General features: G+C 42.9%; 1 protein-coding gene across 1 annotated transcript in view; it reads right to left on the bottom strand.

Annotated features, from left to right (window-relative positions):
- Window positions 1-17915, bottom strand: part of ephb2a (eph receptor B2a) — a gene marked incomplete at both ends in the record, with an annotated part of 50161 nt that overhangs the window by 9946 nt on the left and 22300 nt on the right. Inside the window, 5 exons of the mRNA XM_083675822.1 lie at window positions 265-427; window positions 1232-1356; window positions 1579-1914; window positions 4299-4454; window positions 15701-16385. Of these exons, the coding sequence (XP_083531948.1) occupies window positions 265-427; window positions 1232-1356; window positions 1579-1914; window positions 4299-4454; window positions 15701-16385 (1465 nt within the window). The remainder of the gene's footprint in view (window positions 1-264; window positions 428-1231; window positions 1357-1578; window positions 1915-4298; window positions 4455-15700; window positions 16386-17915) is intronic.

Genomic DNA, 17915 nt, shown 5'->3' with positions numbered 1-17915 from the left:
TGTGTGTGTGTGTGTGTGTGTGTGTGTGTGTGTGTGTGTGTGTGTGTGAACGTTGATGTGTATACCCCAGGGGTACAATGGAGTTACAGAAGTGACATTTAGATCAACTCAAAATCAACAAATCCCATCTGTGTTTTATGCTTTTACACCAAATGAATCTCTCTGGGATGTCCATATTACAGGCAACTATACATCATTGTGTTGAGTGTGGGGATCTTGAGGTATCAGGAAAAAGGTGGTGATGGTTTTTCTAGCCGACTGTACCTTCGGTCATGGTCTGAAAGTACATCTTCCCGCTAAAGCGCCCGAATCCCGCCACAGTCCGAGCCCGCACCTGGAAGACATATATCACTCCGGGTTTCAGGCCTCGAATGACCGCTGTGTTGGTCTGACTCCTGATTACGGACGAGTTCCACTCTGCCTGGCTCTAGAACGCACAAACACAGGAGAGAGAGAGAGAGACCATATTTACACCTGGCATTAACATACGTCTGGAGATGTACTTGGCCAGTTTTCACTTTTTGGCCCTGAAAAACTTTTTGGCCCTGAAAAACTTGGAAGTGCATTTGCTTGTATTCGAGCAGACAAGATGTTTCACCACATACACTTCAGAACACATTCTTATGTTGCCGTCAGCAGTTACATCATCAATTAAGACAAGTGAGCCATTTATAGTGGCAGCTATACTTGCCCAAACCATAACACCCCCTCCACCATGTTTCACAGATGAGGTGGTATGCTGTAAATCTTGGGGAGATCCTTTTTTCCCAAACCTTCCTTTTGCAATCACTCTGGTACATGATAATATCTGTCTACAAGGCTTTTTAGCAAACTAACCTGACCATCCTTTTTGAGGATCACTTGTGGTTTGCACCTTGCAGTGCAAACCACCTAGTCACTGGTTTAGATCTGAAAGGATTGTATGGGTACAGTATAAGCAAGCTGGTAGTAGCCTGCCAACTTTGCCCTTTGGTCTGGATAGTAAATAATCAGGTTATGTCTCAGCTAACCCTAACCCTAATCCTAACCCTAACCCTAACCCTAACCCTCTATTAGAAATATTACGGTTATTATGAGCAATTTATTATGTTCACTCTTTGGGATTGTTTTGTTTTTTCAAGCAAAATCGGGGGGAAATCAAGCAAAAGCAGGTTAAAAACCACACTGACAGCATGCAAACATGTTATGATCTAACCTCTCTGTCAGGAACCCCAGCCCAGTGTGTATTTACCTTCTCATAGAACTGCAGCTCGTAGTCCAAGATGAGTCCATTGGGCTGGTCCGGCTGGGACCAGGAGAGGGTGATGCTCTCAGGAGTCCTGCTCACCTGGTGCATGATGGACACAGCCGATGGGGCTGGGAGAGAGAGGGAGGAAGAGGAAGAGCGAAATAGATTTTAGATGCCTTTATTGCATCAGTGAACTGATGTCATCACATTTAAAACATATCTATTTTAGCTTTTTGGGTTGTACAGTTGTTTATATTGTCAAGCTCAAAAGAGTTTGTTTTGTCAAAATGGCTATTACAAATAAATGTCATCGTCCTTTGTTTGATGAGAGACAGAAGTGTTCCCCTCACCAGCCTGGTTGGTGGTGATGTTGACCGAGGAGAACTGTGGCGAGTAGGGGCTCTGGTCTGACACTCCGTTGACCGCCTGCACCTCGAATGTGTACTGGGTGTGCGCCAGCAGGTCGCTGATGTGGACCTGCGTGTTGGTCAGGCCCAGCTGGCGAGGCACAAACTGGACATTGTCGCCGCAGCGCGTGCAGCCGCCACGCCCGCCCCCGCAGCTCTTGCAGATGATGTTGTAGACCACGTCCTCGCGGCCGCCACCCTCCCGCGGCACGCTCCACTCCAGCACCAGTGAGGTCTCGTTCACCATGGAGATGACACTCTGCGGAGCCGAGGGGATGGCTAGAAGCGCGTGTGGAGGAGGTTGTTAGAGGAATAGAAACAACCATTCATTCCAACAGTCGCCAACTTGTTGCGTTCTGTGTTACCACTCTACTGCTCACACTCGTAAATTACTGTACCCTCTGGAATAAAAGAGATTTGGATTAAATGATTGATTGCCTGCCCGCTCATTCACTTGATTGGTTGATTGATTGATTGGTTGGTTAGTTGGATGATTGGTTGGTTGATAACAGCCAGTCAATAAGGAGACCCTACTGGCAAGGGGGGGCTAGGTTCTCCTTCCAGGCCAGCTCTGACAGACCTGATTCCACAAGTCAACTGCTTATCGATTATAGAGGAAGACACCTAATTCCTTCAATCAAGGTTGTATGTTTTACTGAAGGGGAGTGTACTGTACATTGATTAGCTCAAACTATGTTGTTTTTTTATGTTCCTTTTACTTGGAGCATCAGTTAAAAATAGAGGAAGTTACCAAATGCACCATTTTGAGAGATGATTGAAGATTGATGAAGATTTTAAAACACTGTATGGTAACTAGCTGTGGTACACAGTATACTACAATGTACAGTGATTGTTACCGATAGAAATTATAATTCATAATTTATGGAATTACATTCCATAAGAGCAGCATTATTTAATTACTTTTGTTTACAATCTTCTATGTCAACATAAACAATAGACAATACAAGAAAAAAAAAATCTTTAATTATAATTAATTATTGCTTTGGTTATTATCAGACACAGTACAACACTTGTTCCACTCTCATATAGAGCAAGTATTTAGGAGTCATATTAATCATAATCAATGAGTATTTACATTTTTTTTAAATACTCAAAGGATCCTAGCTTTAAACATCATCACTGGGCTTCAAATCAGCACTTCCATAATGGAGAAAGTGGGGAAAAGAGCAGTATGCTTCGACAATTCTGCTGGAATCGAGAGACAGACACAAAGAATGTCCATGCATGCCCATTACCGCTTGCTTTAATGATTTCAATCAGAGAGACCGCTCCCTCGGTCCATTGTGGCCCCGCTTTCACATTCAAAACAGCTGCGGCCACTCATAAGAGGACAGACTTATGCAAATCTCCCAAGCTATTTTCTTAGAGGTCCTTTTCAGACTCGTTCCACCAATGGAAGGGGGCATTCCACCAGTTCAGTGGCATTTACAAAAGACTGCCACCACATGCCAGGATGAAACATTTCCACTTGGCAAGCCAAGGGGGTATCAGGCACGTAGAAGTATGGAGCACTCAGTAGATCTGATGTGGGTGAACACTGTTGAAAGAGTGTCTGTGAAAGAGTGAAAGTTGAATAGGTTTGGTTTGAGTTCCCAGCTCTTTGATCATGCTCATTGCTTTATGCGCAAAATAGATTCGATTTTCTGTCTTCGCCACGCAGTTGCTTTTATCTACAGTAAATGACATAAATATTTCAGTGTCGGGGTGAATTCCATTTTCATTCAGTATTGCAAGGGATAAACTGACAACAGTCCATTATTTTCTGTGAGTATTTGTGTCATCAACTCCCTTTCATTAACTCTCGTCACTTTCATCAACTCTCTTCTTTGATTAAGCCCCTGGCCCCCCGACCATGCATATTCAATCTACGCAGCTAGAACCCAATTCTGTTTCTCACCCCTCTCCCCTTGTTGACTCTCCCTGATTCATTTAAAAGCAAGTTCAGCATCACACCAGCAGAACACATGAGGCACTGAGAAACTGTTCACGGTTCAACTGCGTGTAGTGTATGTACTGGTGCAGGGCAGGACACCTTCAGAGGGAGTGTGGTGGTGAATGTACTGGTGCAGGGCAGGACACCTTCACAGGGAGTGTGGTGGTGTATGTACTGGTGCAGGGCAGGACACCTTCAGAGGGAGTGTGGTAGTGTATGTACTGGTGCAGGGCAGGACACCTTCACAGGGAGTGTGGTGGTGTATGTACTGGTGCAGGGCAGGACACCTTCACAGGGAGTGTGGTGGTGTATGTACTGGTGCAGGGCAGGACACCTTCACAGGGAGTGTGGTAGTGTATGTAGTAGTGCAGGGCACCTTGGAGGAAGTGTCAATGTGGTAGTATGTCTACTGGTGCTGGGCACCTTCAGAGGGAGTGTGGTAGAGTAGTGTTCATACTAGTGCAGGGGAGGGAGGGAGTGTGGTAGAGTAGTGTTCATACTAGTGCAGGGCATCTTCTGAGGGAGTGTGGTAGAGTAGTGTACATACTAGGGCAGGGAAGGAGTGTGGTAGAGTAGTGTACATACTGGTGCAGGGAGGGAGTTTGGTAGAGTAGTGTACATACTGGTGCAGGGCAGGGAGGGAGTGTGGTAGAGCAGTGTTCATACTAGTGCAGGGCAGGGAGGGAGTGTGGTAGAGTAGTGTACATACTGGTGCAGGGCATCTTGGGAGGGTCAGAGTCGGTGCGGTAGTAGCCGTTGCGGCACACACAGTTGGTGGCCCCGTCGTTGATGGTGCGGCTGTTCATGGGACAGGCGAGACACTTCTGGTCCCCCTGGGCTGCCTTGAAGAACCCTGTGGCACACGCTGCAGAAAGACGATGGAGAGGGAAGGGGATGAGAGAATCAGGGATCAAGGGAGGGAGGGAAAGAGAGAGAGAGGGAGGGAGAGAAGGATAGAGTGGGGTGGAAAGGAACAGGGGAAATGAGAGAGAGAGAGAGAGAGAGAGAGAGAGAGAGAGAGAGAGAGAGAAAGGGGAAGGGGAAGGGGAAGAGGGAGAGAGTTTATGAATGAAGTTATTACGCTGCACAGTGAACCATAAACTCAATCCACCAGACATCTGACAGTATGGCTCAGCTAAAAGAAAAAGGGCAGGAAGGTCAAGACAAATTCTCAGACCTATCCTACCGGTACTCACAGACATTGTAAATGGGAGTGTTCAGATGACAAGGGAAGTGGGCAAATTAGCCATTCCATTTTCAATTATTTATAATAGGAAAAACTAGACCCTTTGATTATATCAGACACAGCAGAGGTCTACAAAGCAATGTGGAAGTAGCCCTGGAGCCCTCACATTACTGAACTCTGTATCTTCATAAGACATTAAATGCCCAATGTTGCCAGCATAAACTGAACAGAGTGACATAGTGATAGATGACAAGGTTTGGGTTGGGACATATTCTGCGTTCATGACATAGGAAACTCTGAATTTTCCAACTTGGAAACTGGTTGTACTCTTCCCACTTGAAGAGTATCACAATCAACCAATAGTAAGCACTACGTAAATAAGCTCTACGTAGATAGTAAGCTCTATGTAAATAACTTGTAACTGTCAAGTTTCCAACTTGTCATGAATGCAGCAATACTCGTCAGCCACCTACAGCAGCAATAGATGGCACAGTGTAGACTCATAGGGCTCCAATTTGCATGTGCAAAAAAGTTGCAACATCTCTATTAATCCTTCACGCTGCCAAGGTTAATGCAGCTGCCAGCTTTTCCAGCGAATCCTATCAAGACGGTGTAACATAGAGACATGTTGCCACTAACTCATCTGTCAGCAGCAGTCCCACTCCTCTCTTGGTGTGTATTCCAGGGGAGGCTGGAGGAGGGAGAAATTGGAGGACGGGCCCATTGCAATGCATGGAATTGGATTGAGGAACGGTATCCCTCATTCCAACTATGCATAACAATGAGCCTGTTCTCTGATTTCTACCTCCTGCCTCCCCCGGTGTATTTGGCTACTGTATGTGTCAAATCATAATGGGATAATGGGAAACCTTGTTTCTAGTACTTCATACTCAAAGGACCACCTGATGGGGAAAATTCTGGGACCCAATACCATGTCATACTATAATAATTATCTGGTGTGTGAACTTATGTTATTTAGTAATTATAGGCTGTTGGTTTTGTTCTGAAATTGGTCAGTTGGGGCTGGTGGTGAAAATACTAGCATTTACAGCACACAATGAAATTTATTTTTTTATTGATATTTGATATTTACTAAATCATGAATAATTCAAGCACTATCATAAGTTGTACTTGTACTGTACATATGTATGTTTGTGTGTATGTGTGTGTGTGTGTGTGTGTGTGTGTGTGTGTGTGTGTGTGTGTGTGTGTGTGTGTGTGTGTCTGAGCAGCTAGCCAGCGCCACGGTAACATCAGAGGCCTACATAGCGACGTGTTGTCATTGACAACGTGTTGCCCGGGGCATCCCATGAGCCTGTGTTTGAATGGCTGGTTCAGAACCTTGCTGCCACTCTATAAAGAGATCCAAGGCTTGTTGAGAAAACAAACATACACACACATGCACATATGCTACACACACACACACACACACACACACACACACACACACACACACACACACACACACAATGTGCTAATGTGCTAATAAACAGTAGCTTTGGCCTACAACCCACATCCCAGGATTGGGGTCAAATCTAATTTCAATTCACTCAATACAAGGAGTCAATGCATGAATTGTGGAATTGTGGGATTTTTCAATTAATGAATTAATTTTGAATTCATGTTTTGCCTTGATTGCTTGATTGAGTAACTGCTGTTCACCCCCTCACCATGTAACTTTGATAACAGCTAAGGAACTACAGTATTTATCTATTTAACCTTTATATTACTCAGGAGGCTAACTGAGAGAAAGTTCTTGTTTAAAGGCTTAGGGGTATCCCTGTATCTTTTGTGGTAATGTTTTGAAGTGAGCTATACATTAAGTCAAGTTATGCATACTCATTAAACATATTTAGACCTGTATTATTATTATTATTATTATTATTATTATTATTATTAATAAAAAATACCGTCATACCCTCAAAATGTTTTAAAATACTGTGATATGATATTTAGGCAATATCGCCCAGCCCTAAGGGAGTGGGTCTCACAGCAGTCAAATGTAGCTACAGTACAGTATCAGATCCAACAGGAGCACAATTCTTTCACTAAAAGAAACCCTTTCAACAGGTGTCTCTTAAATCTTTATATAGGACATTTTGGTACCACCGACTTATTTAATAACCACACACATTCATCATTCATTATGAATAGATCCCTATGAGTGGTGGATGAGGCTGTTTCCGGACACCGCCATCTTCTTAAAAAAATATTTCACACTGGCTGAGATGCTGTGTGGTGACATCATCAGTAAACCACAAGCTCCAGTCCAGGGTGTAAGAAAATAAAGGACAGTAACAACATTTGTGTTTAAGGAATCTTTTACTTGTATATCAGGCAGCAGAGCAGGTTCATAGTCTTGGTCCAGTTGTGTGGTCTGAGCAAAGAACTGAGTTTTCCCTCAGCTCGTGTAGTGTTTTACCCTTTGATCTATCATCCAGTCTCAAGCAGTATCCAAAGCATTACCATCTTCATGTACCAACCTGTATGTTAACTGGTTTGATAGTTCTTGTCACACTTAACTCGATCACTCACCATCACTGGGTGTGTTGAAAACCAGTTCCAAATGGTTGGCCTGATTAGCCTCTTTCCTAACTGTCTAAATCTTACAAGGGTCATTTAGGAATCATTTCATCTTTAATGTAAGGCTCCTGGACTTTCAAGCTCTCTCCCCAAGCTGGTCCTCTTCTTGGCACTGACAGCATATATAATTGGTACTAAAATCATGGTCAGGAAATCTATGTATTTATTTCACAGGCTTGTACATAGAAACACAGGTCATGGGCATGAGGATGTTTACATGCTGGTAACTGTTCATAGAAACATGTTCTGCTGTTCAAACACAGGACAAGACAGCATATGTTTAGTCATCAAGTCTGGGTCTCGCCATCTTAAAAAGGTCACTTCATCTATGTGACATGTAACGTAATTCCCTGAGACTTCATCTATGTAGCTGTCCACAGCGGGAGACACGGGGAAACATGCAGATTAGTCGGGAATTCTTGGAGGCGACGGGATTATCAAGAGCCTAGAAACACTCGCACATCAGTCGCACTTCCTGAATCAAGTTCCAAAATCCAGGACAAAGAGAGAGATGGAGAAAGAGAAAGAGAGAGAGAGAGAGCAAGAGCGAGAGAGAGAGAGAGTGAGAGAGACAGAGAGAGAGAGAGACAGAGAGACAGAGAGAGAGAGAGTGAGAGAGACAGAGAGAGAGAGAGAGAGAGAGTGAGAGAGACAGAGAGAGAGAGAGAGTGAGAGAGACAGAGACAGAGACAGGGAGAGATAGAGAGGAGACAAAGATAAATGAGGGACCCCAGCTTGGAGCAGGGAATACCTACAGCATATGCTTCTACATATTGTGCAGTCATTTGATGTGATTCCTAGTTTCCTACTCTAGTCTTCCACACACTTTGCTTGGGGCAACTGCACTGGAAATCCACTATTAGTACTAGGAAAGACATAGTAGTGACACAGTAGTGACGCTGATCTGCTACTGTGTGATGATGAATCAGAAATATGATCCCCACGTGGGACTGGCGCCATCTTCCCCTTCTCTCGCGAAACCCATTGTAAATCAATGGAGTCAAATATCTCATCAATATATAATACAATCTCCGGTAACATCCATATGACAACCATTTTGCTTGAGATCCAATATTCCACTACAGTACATTCATCTCCCTGACAAAAATGTGTTGTATTTTGAACAGAACCCGGGTTCAGGCAATGAACACTCATGTCAGGTTTCATAAAACAGCCTACTTTGTGTAGCATCAGAAGGGTCTTATAGGTTCCATCAAGATGAATGCTGTCTTGTCATCCAATATCAAGTCAAACACAATTTATGGAATGTAGTAGACATTCTCTCCTTGTCAAATAAGAGCACTGACAAAAGCAGAAACTTGCTCCTTCACTTTTGCGCTATGCTACATTATCTCGCATTTGTCACTTTTAACATGTAAGATATGCTTATTTTTATACTTTTTTTCCAGGCTCCACACACCTGCCGTACTTGGCTGAAGTCTTTCATTTAGTGCAACAGTTTCCTGCTCTACTTTACCTTATATGAACAAGGAAATCCCTTATCCCGCGTTACACAATATCTGTTTCCACAGCTTAGCTCCTACAGATGCAAACAAAGCTGTTTGATGTTCAGTTGGGAAAAGAGAGAGTAGTCTTTAACATCTTACAGATTGTACTTGTATGGCTCAGTAGTTTCCATGCCCTGAGTAATGAAATGGCACTGCTGGAGGTGCCACTTTTGAGAATATTTGTTCCATTATTCATTTGTGTTTCATCTGTGTTTGGTGTTAATATTTTAGTAGTCTCAGGTGCCTGAGACGCTGATCTCAAGGGACCATTTTTCTGCTGGCTGCTTCCTTCTTGTCACCTGACTTGACTGACGTCAATATCCATTCCTTTTTTTGCTGTACACAAAGAGTTAACACATGACTTTACACTTCAGTCAACAGGTATAATGCATTGTGATTTTCATAGGCATGTCCACCATCATAATGTTGTAGTGTTTTATCTCATGATTGTGACATATCGTCAGCCATTTTGAGAGTCAGTATACAAATTGTATGACATAACACATTATGAATTATTAATACACTACAAGACCTCATACATACTGTACCTATAACAAGTTATAAGGCATTATACCTGGCTTTACGGTGAGTGTAACAAAAAATAATGATGTGTGTGTATGTGTGTGAGAGTGTACGCTTGTATTTGCGCTTATGTGTAGTAGTGCTCCGATTACAGGACTTGCTTTGAAACCTGTCAGAATGAAAAATGAGGATTGGTTCTCTGAACTCTGTCCTCCTGCTCCCATCACAGGGCTTTTGACACCTATTTACACAGACGTGAGCTGATGTGTGTGAGTCAATTAGCCAACACACTGTCAACACCCTGAACTTTGACTTTTGCCAGATGAGAATGCGTAAACATTGCGTAGACACACCATGTTCGAAATGAATAGGTCAACTGCAACTAATGCTTTCACAAATAAAATCTATGATTTATTTTATTATCTCTCTTTTGTCTGGCTCTGGTGCCCAGTGTCTTTCCTCATGGCCTGGGGAGAAAGGAGAGCAGGGAGGAGAGCAGGGAGGAGGTGAGGAACTGAGAAAAAGAGAGAGAGTGACAGTCGGCTCCACTGCTACAGTATCAGGACCCTTTGATCTTGGAGCCAGTCACTGCCGACAACGGGACACCTGCACTCAAAAGGGGCTCAGCCCCGGCAACAACTGTGTAGACAGCCACCAATCAGCAGGGATTAAGGCTCTCTATCCAGCCTATCAGGCGGATCTGGACAATCTGAGGAGATATCTAGACTAGAGATAGAACCGGATGTTCGACACATTCAATCACATCATCTCTAGAAATAGAAAAGAATGAAGATATAGGAATATCAATGTCAAAACTACCAAATAAATAAGATATGCCATTTTAGGAAAAAGACATACATAGACTGAAAGCATAATTGGGTCATAAATGCTTATTGCTTTTAAAGTACTGGTTTCATTATACATTATCTGACACTGTCATAAAAAAAACTTTAAAAAAAATCATCATGTTCTTTCTACAAAATGAAATAATGAATGAGTCAATGTGATGTTCCATATCATTCTAGAGAAGTGAAATGTAACTTTGCCCTTATCAAGGGCTTAACAAAAGTGGACACGTAGCAAAGGTCAATTTATAAATGGTGCCAGAGTTCGGGACAGTGGCAGGTAAAAAGTAAGCATTGACAACACCGACTGCACTGTCAACTCTGCTAGCAATTCTGAGGGGCCAATTTTGTAACATCCCACACATGTGACATGTGAGCAGACCCACATCACTAGCCGGCGTTCCACAGCGGGGCTTACACCGTGCGTGCCAGTGTGTACCAAGGCCAATTGCTTTTCCACAGTCACTCACAGGCCTCAATAGGGCTTACTCTTATTCAGTACTTAAAACTACCCCCCTGGGTAGTTGCTTAAAATTTTGCTGCTTAAATCTACCCCACTGGTCCTTATGAGGCCAAACAGGGCCAGGGGCGCGGTTTAGAGCGAGGGTGGGATATTCCTATCATCCCAGCGCTTTAGTTGACTAGCGAACTTGGTGTGTGGCAAGCATAAGTAAGCACTAATGCATGACAGGGTGTACATTAACAGCCGATATCCGCACACTTCCTTTAATCATTTTTTATCCGCTTTTTTAATCAGTCTTTCCTCCAGTTCGTGTCAGGCCTAACGACGCCCCTCGGCTGTGACTTCATTCACGATAGAGCATGGACTATCGTCCTTTATTGCTTAATTTTAGATATTGACATAGTCTTGTGGTAACCAGGGGTAACATAATTTGAGGTGTGATTGTCAGAGATTAATGCATGGTTTGGAACATAGTTTTAGCCAATCAGATCACATATTTCTCCAAACCAGTTTTACAATCCCAGTTAGCTCGCTCTAACTACATAATTGAATGGATTTGAATAGTGCTTTTTACACATACAATTAAGTTACCAGAACCTGTTCAGAAACTGGAGGATGTGATGTGTTGCTACTGTCTCCACACCAGGTATATACCATAACCGGGGCCAGGATTTTTCCTGATCAAAAAAAAGTTTTTTCCTCGTCTCAGCCCACATCATAACCCAGTAAAGAGTTGGATGGTAAAGCTGGTAAATCCCAAGGGCAGTAACCTACAGTGTGATCTTATTCACAGAACAATAGAACACTGGAGCATTGAGTGTTACTGATCCCAAATTGGTGGAGACCCCCATAGCACTGTGAACAGATAGATAGATAGATAGATAGATAGATAGATAGATAGATAGATAGATAGATAGATAGATAGATAGATAGATAGACAGACAGACAGACAGACAGACAGACAGACAGACAGACAGACAGACAGACAGACAGACAGATAGATAGATAGATAGATAGATAGATAGATAGATAGATAGATAGATAGACAGACAGACAGACAGACAGACAGACAGACAGACAGACAGACAGACAGATAGATAGATAGATAGATAGATAGATAGATAGATAGATAGATAGATAGATAGATAGATAGATAGATAGATAGATAGATAGATAGACAGATGTCACTGCAAAAGGCCAAATGGTCTTGATCCCCATTGGACTAACCCCAATATAAAGTGAATATTGTCAGACATGAGTCTGCAGTAAAAGGCTCTGTTATGTCAGAGAGAGCAGTTACTTATATCAGAGAAACTGGCTTCACTGTCAGCACAGTACTGTTAGCAAACTCATACCGAGTTTTCCCACAACATTACCACTCCGCCACAAGAGTCATGTCTCTTCCACACAGCAGTGTGAATCTTAACGCTGTGGGTAAGGACAAATAGAGTGTGGAGAGAGAGAGAGTGAGAGAGCAGTGAGTCAGAGTGAAAGAAAGATAGACTGCTACGTGCCATGTTTGTGGAATTCATGGCAAATTAAGAGGACAGTCTTTCCCCCTCGTTGGTTTCCAGATCCCCTGACCCGTTAGTAAATGGCTGGGAGTGGAAGTCTGCCCCTTACACACCCAAGCAATCAGGACGAATCCAAACTTGAGATCCGAGTGCGAAACTTTCCTAATCATGCTTTGAGTCAATGGGAGATTCAGTTTCAGCCAGTATTTTGGAAAAACACTATGTTAACAAGGGGTACTTTCTGGTACCTCAATTCATTAATTATTCCAGTTGGCTTCCACGAGAATTGGAAGCATGGCAACGCGAGACTAGGATTTAGCCATGAGTGGGAAAAAAGCCATTTCAATAACCTCATTACACAGAAGTCATGACCATGTCCAATAGCCTGACCACGTGGCTTTCCCTACGACAGTGCCATCTGTTAGAGGGGTAAACAGTGTTGCTTTGCGATAATGCATGTCTAATCTTGTTGTGACCCCTTTTTTAAATACTGTACATTGATGACGTTGTTTCGCTCCTCTTTTAACATAGGACTTACAGTAAAGTACATCACCACATAATACAATATGTACAGTTTCTGTCCTCTGCTTACAGTACCTTAGCAAATGTCACGAACAAAGTTTATGTTTACAATCCCTATCACAAGCTACACTATTTGCCATTTAGTAGCAGTTTTGTGATTAATTAATTGCGGCAATTACCAGAAAGTACCCTTTATTACCATATCTTTTTATTGGGTAAATACTGTCAGAAATAGGGCTGTAAAACAAAGTGTGGCCAAAATGATATTTGTGGTCTACCACTTCAATAGAGACGCTTAATTTTAAACTGTAACAAATATGACAATATAAATCTATGTGAGGACTGGCTTTGGAGGACCAAGGCTGGCGAAAGCTGGTGATCTTCATAGTGCATCAGAAATTAGATCGATTGGTTAATAAATATCTAGCAATTATTTCTTGAGAATTGCGAATATAGAGTAGAATAACAGGAACCAAATTGAGCAGTTTATTTACACTGGGGACAACGGGTGAGTTTACCCTCTCTCTCTCTCTCTCTCTCTCCCTGCTGAATTCCTATGCTATCCTCATCATATGCTCAACCGCAACTCGCACCCATGGGACAACATACTCTGTAGCAGTACTTAAACATGGCTTCCCCATGGGATAGGGCTCTGTGTTTACCCAGCAAAGCCTATCATAAGTTAACTATTATTTACTTGAAATCCTTTGTGTACTTTTTGGAGGTCGATGGAAACCAAAAGATGACATTTCTGAACCACTGCTGCTCTTACACCTTTCAAGCTATTCACACCAATCCAACTGTAAAATGTGTGGAAAACTCCAAATTATGAACCTGTAAAAATTACTAATAATTCTGATACTTGTTATACTTTTTAAACTATTTAACTTTTGTAACTCCAAAAACTCATTAGTTAACATGATGTTAAAAAACGAAACTTGACTTAAAATTGGAACTTACATTACATTACAAATTACATTGCCTAGTAACACATTAACAAGTAATTGATTTTATAAACTGTATTATGCATACAGTATATTGTCAAAATAACATGTTGCCTACAATTGCTTTTTAACTGTTAAACCTCACATCTGGAAGACAGCTAATATCACAAGCTAAAAATCACCACCTATATGCTACCCTCTGACCATCCTTTATCCATTGGTCCATCCTACTATGTCACTTTCTTTCAACTACCCAGCAAATCTATCTATAGTCCAATCTATCTTTCAACTATTTCCACTTGAGTCATCTTTGGAGGTGTTAGAGAGTCTTTGTCATGCTTTTGCCTGTAGGATCGGGGACAGGACATGGGGAGCAGTGGCAATGCACTCTAATCAGGATATTTTTCCAGAATATCTGACATTTCTGCTCTTAGCATGGCTTACATAAACCAAAAAGCATAGTTTATTAATACATGAGTCTGCTATAAGCTATATATAGTCGTCTGGATGAGTATGCGGATGCTGCCTGGTGATGTGAAGTCACTGTCCTGATACAGTTGTCATACGTGCCCTGTCATGTCAAATTACAATCAAAATGGCCGCTAAAACAATGACTTTCTAAAGGACTGAACCAAACGTGATGGCAATGGGGGGAGTCACGTATCTGGTTCCCAGGATGATCCAAGCTCTATGACATCATTAACTATGGAAAGCAGGACTATTTAAGTGCTTGTTCTCAAAGAGTTTAACCTTGACGGTGTGAAACATGGCAGAACCATCAAGGACTTCATTAGCAGTGCATAATATAAGTAATCAGATCCCCAGGGGAAAACCCCTTGCTTCTCCCATCCACATAGAATAAGTCCTGTGCTCATAATTAGTCAATTACCATTTCCATTAAACCAGTATAGTATGGGGGATTACCACCTCGGGAAAAGAGCAAGACATACTGCTGCTCGCGTGCGCACACACATACACACACAGGCACACACACAGGCACACACACACAGGCACACACACACAGGCACACACACACATACACACACAGGCACACACAGGAACATACACAGGCATACACGCGAACACACACACACAGGCACACACACACACACACACACAAACATACTGTACACACAAATGCCGTTGGCTGACTCGTCTCCATCTTCCAGCTCCCCCCAAACAGGAGGACACTAGTTATTTAGATTCTGTCAACAGCGCCGGGGAAAACACTGCCAAATCCTCTCCCCTCATTTTAACTGCCCATTACTTCTGTGTAATCATTTCACCAGGGAATAAAAGAAAACGCCTCACTATTCAGAATAGCCAGGCTGACATAACATTTGACTGATGAATATCTACGGTATTGTCTGTTGTCTAGACGTGTGTCGTGTAATTTACGCTATGCTTGTGTGCGCATAAATAAGTGTGTGTGGATAGATGGTGGAGAAAGTGACATTTTCCTGACTCTTCTTACGATAAGGTAGGAGAGTGAAAGAGTGCATTATTGGCAAACATCACTGGGACTTTCTACAACGAAGACGAAGACTGGGGTCAAGTGTAAACTATTTTAAGGGTAAATGCTAAACCCAGATCTATGTTCTTGTATGTAGTAAGAACGGAGCAGGAACGTGAAGGGACGTAATTCTCTCTGCTCAACATAAAAAAGGTGGGTAAAACCCTGAACAGATCTGGACACCAGAGGAAATGCTCTTTTACAATTTAGAATGGTCTATAAATAGCATTTGCATATGCTGACATCTGTTAGAGAGTATGCATGTGTTCTCTACTGAACATGGCGCATGTAGCATTTCATGATTACCATTCTTTCGTAAGTGTGCCCCTAGTGGACACAACAGGACACAGCATCTTCCACCATTAGTAATATTATAAAAATAGATGCCATTTTGCAGGCGGCAAAATGTTACCCAAAACAACTTACAGTGCAGTGAATGCATGCATTTTCTGTACAAATGGTCCCAGCGGGAATCAAACCCACAACATTGGAACAGAGCTTCAGCTCTTACCTCTGCAAATGGTGCCGTTCTCCACCGCCTCGTGGCCGGATTTACACATGCATCGGCCAATGGGAACCATCCACTCTCCGTCCCCGTTGCAGTATAGCTTGATGGGCACGTCCACCTCCTCACCATTGGGCACGCAAACGCCCCTGGCCGCCACCAGAGAGGTGCTCTCCGCCCCGGACAGGGTCTCTGGGAAGACGGCGCCGTTCTGGACCACACGGGGGCACTTCCGGTAGAAGACGCGCACGGCGATGAGGGACATGCAGCCGCCGTAGTCCTGGAAAGCCAGGTAGAAGCCCTGGCGTGACACGGGGCCGAAGCTCCGCACCTCTTTGTTGATCTTCATCACCCTCCCGCCCAGGTCCACCTGGGAGAAGCTCTCGTCGGCCGCGATGGTGTCCACCTTGGTCCAGGGGTTCTCCATCCAGGCCGGGGACACCTTGTTAGCCGTGTCCGAGTCCGACTCAAAGTTGTACAGGTTGAAGGTTTCTTTACAGGAGCCGGGGACGCTGGGGATGGAGCTGCAGTCTCGGACGGAGAACTTCATCTCCACGTGGATGCGCTGGGCTCCGCGGCGGCGGATGTACTTGGTGCGGACCCAGTTGTTCTGGTTGTTGTCAAAGACGTTGCACACCTGGTAGGTGCGGATGGTGTTCATGTGTTCGTCGTAGCCGCTCACCTCTTCCCACTGTCGGGGAGAGGACCACAGTTCAGTTCAGACCAGGTCAAACCACTAATCGCTCAGTGTGTTTAAGGGCAAGAATATATGGTAACGTGGATTACTTTTGATGTTTGTTGTACATTATATGGACAAAAACTCATGATATCTATCACACTGAAGTGACAACAAAATGGGTAACACTTGACATCAGTGTGTTCGTAATGCTATAATACTATGTAATAACATATTGCAAATACTAAGTACCGTGTGCAATGAGTAATTATGATTACATGGTACATACACCTGTAAACACAGTCATCTGTAATCTGAAGTCTGATCACAGTATAATATGATAATGTCAATTAGCATATGATATATGCTAACATGAAATATCAAAGAAATGTAGAAATTATACTATTGGACATGTCCCTGTTGTGAAAGCCTCCATTTGAAAATGTCCAAAGAAGGCCAGAGTGGCTGCAGATGACAATAGATGGATTTCATATTCGTAAACAAGTGTGAAGCGAACAAAGACTCAAAATCTGGAGGACCAAATCTGACATTCTTCTAAACCAATACTTTGATCATAGATGACAGTCATAAAAATGTATAAATACATACAAATATATATAAATATATTAGTCTGTTTGTCTGTGAAGTTCCTTGTGTCCCTGTGCACTTCAATGCTATCACACTCTCATCTACCCCTGTTTTTTTGTTTACTAACATGAAATCCATCTATATGACTTTGTTGATGTGTGGAGGGCCTACAGACGAGGTAGAGTAAATATGATGGGATATAAATATCTGAAAGCACAATATATCACACACTCTAAATGTGTGACCTGTTCAAATTAACCTCTTTGATGAACTGCTGGCAAGATCCAAGCATAAGGTTGTTGCCATTTAATTCTGCTTTATTGTCAGACCACCTACTCGATGTTTTATACAGTACAACACCTTTTCCAAATCTGAGACCACACAGGCAGAATTACTAAGACCGTTAGCATATGACATCAAAGACTATATTTCTAGGTCAGACAACTATCTCTGGGCTGCCTTGCTTTTGGGACTACACAGGGAGTAGGGGACGCATGTGCAGCAGTGAGGTATCACTTGGCTTGCGGTTTGACCTGCTTTCATTCTGTTTAAATCTTCCTGACACCACACACACTTTTCTGAATTATTCATCTAACCAAGACATGACAATCTTCCTTGAATAGAATAAATAAAACAAAGCTGCGATTCCTCATACAGCTCCTTGTCAACCATTTGACATGAGTGCAGGCGTAGGCATATTCCCCTGTCCACCTGAAAGATACTGAACAGCTCCCTCTACATCAGTTGTCAGGCATGCTAGCTGGAAGCTAACCTGATTTACAGTAAACAGCACTATTCAAATAAATGTGACTGACTGACTGATTGACTGATTGATTGAGTGATTGATTGGTTGGTTGGTTGGTTGGTTGGTTGGTTGGTTGGTTGGTTGGTTGGTTGTTTGGTTGGCAAGTTGATTAATTGCGGCCCCCACTTGTGTTACCAGCGTATGCAGTGCTG

This window comes from Argentina silus (genome assembly GCF_951799395.1).
Source record: "Argentina silus genome assembly, chromosome: 8".
In the NCBI taxonomy this organism is placed as follows: Eukaryota; Metazoa; Chordata; class Actinopteri; order Argentiniformes; family Argentinidae; genus Argentina; species Argentina silus.
Note: the sequence above shows the minus strand (reverse complement) of the source record. Positions and strands in the feature narration are given on the sequence as shown.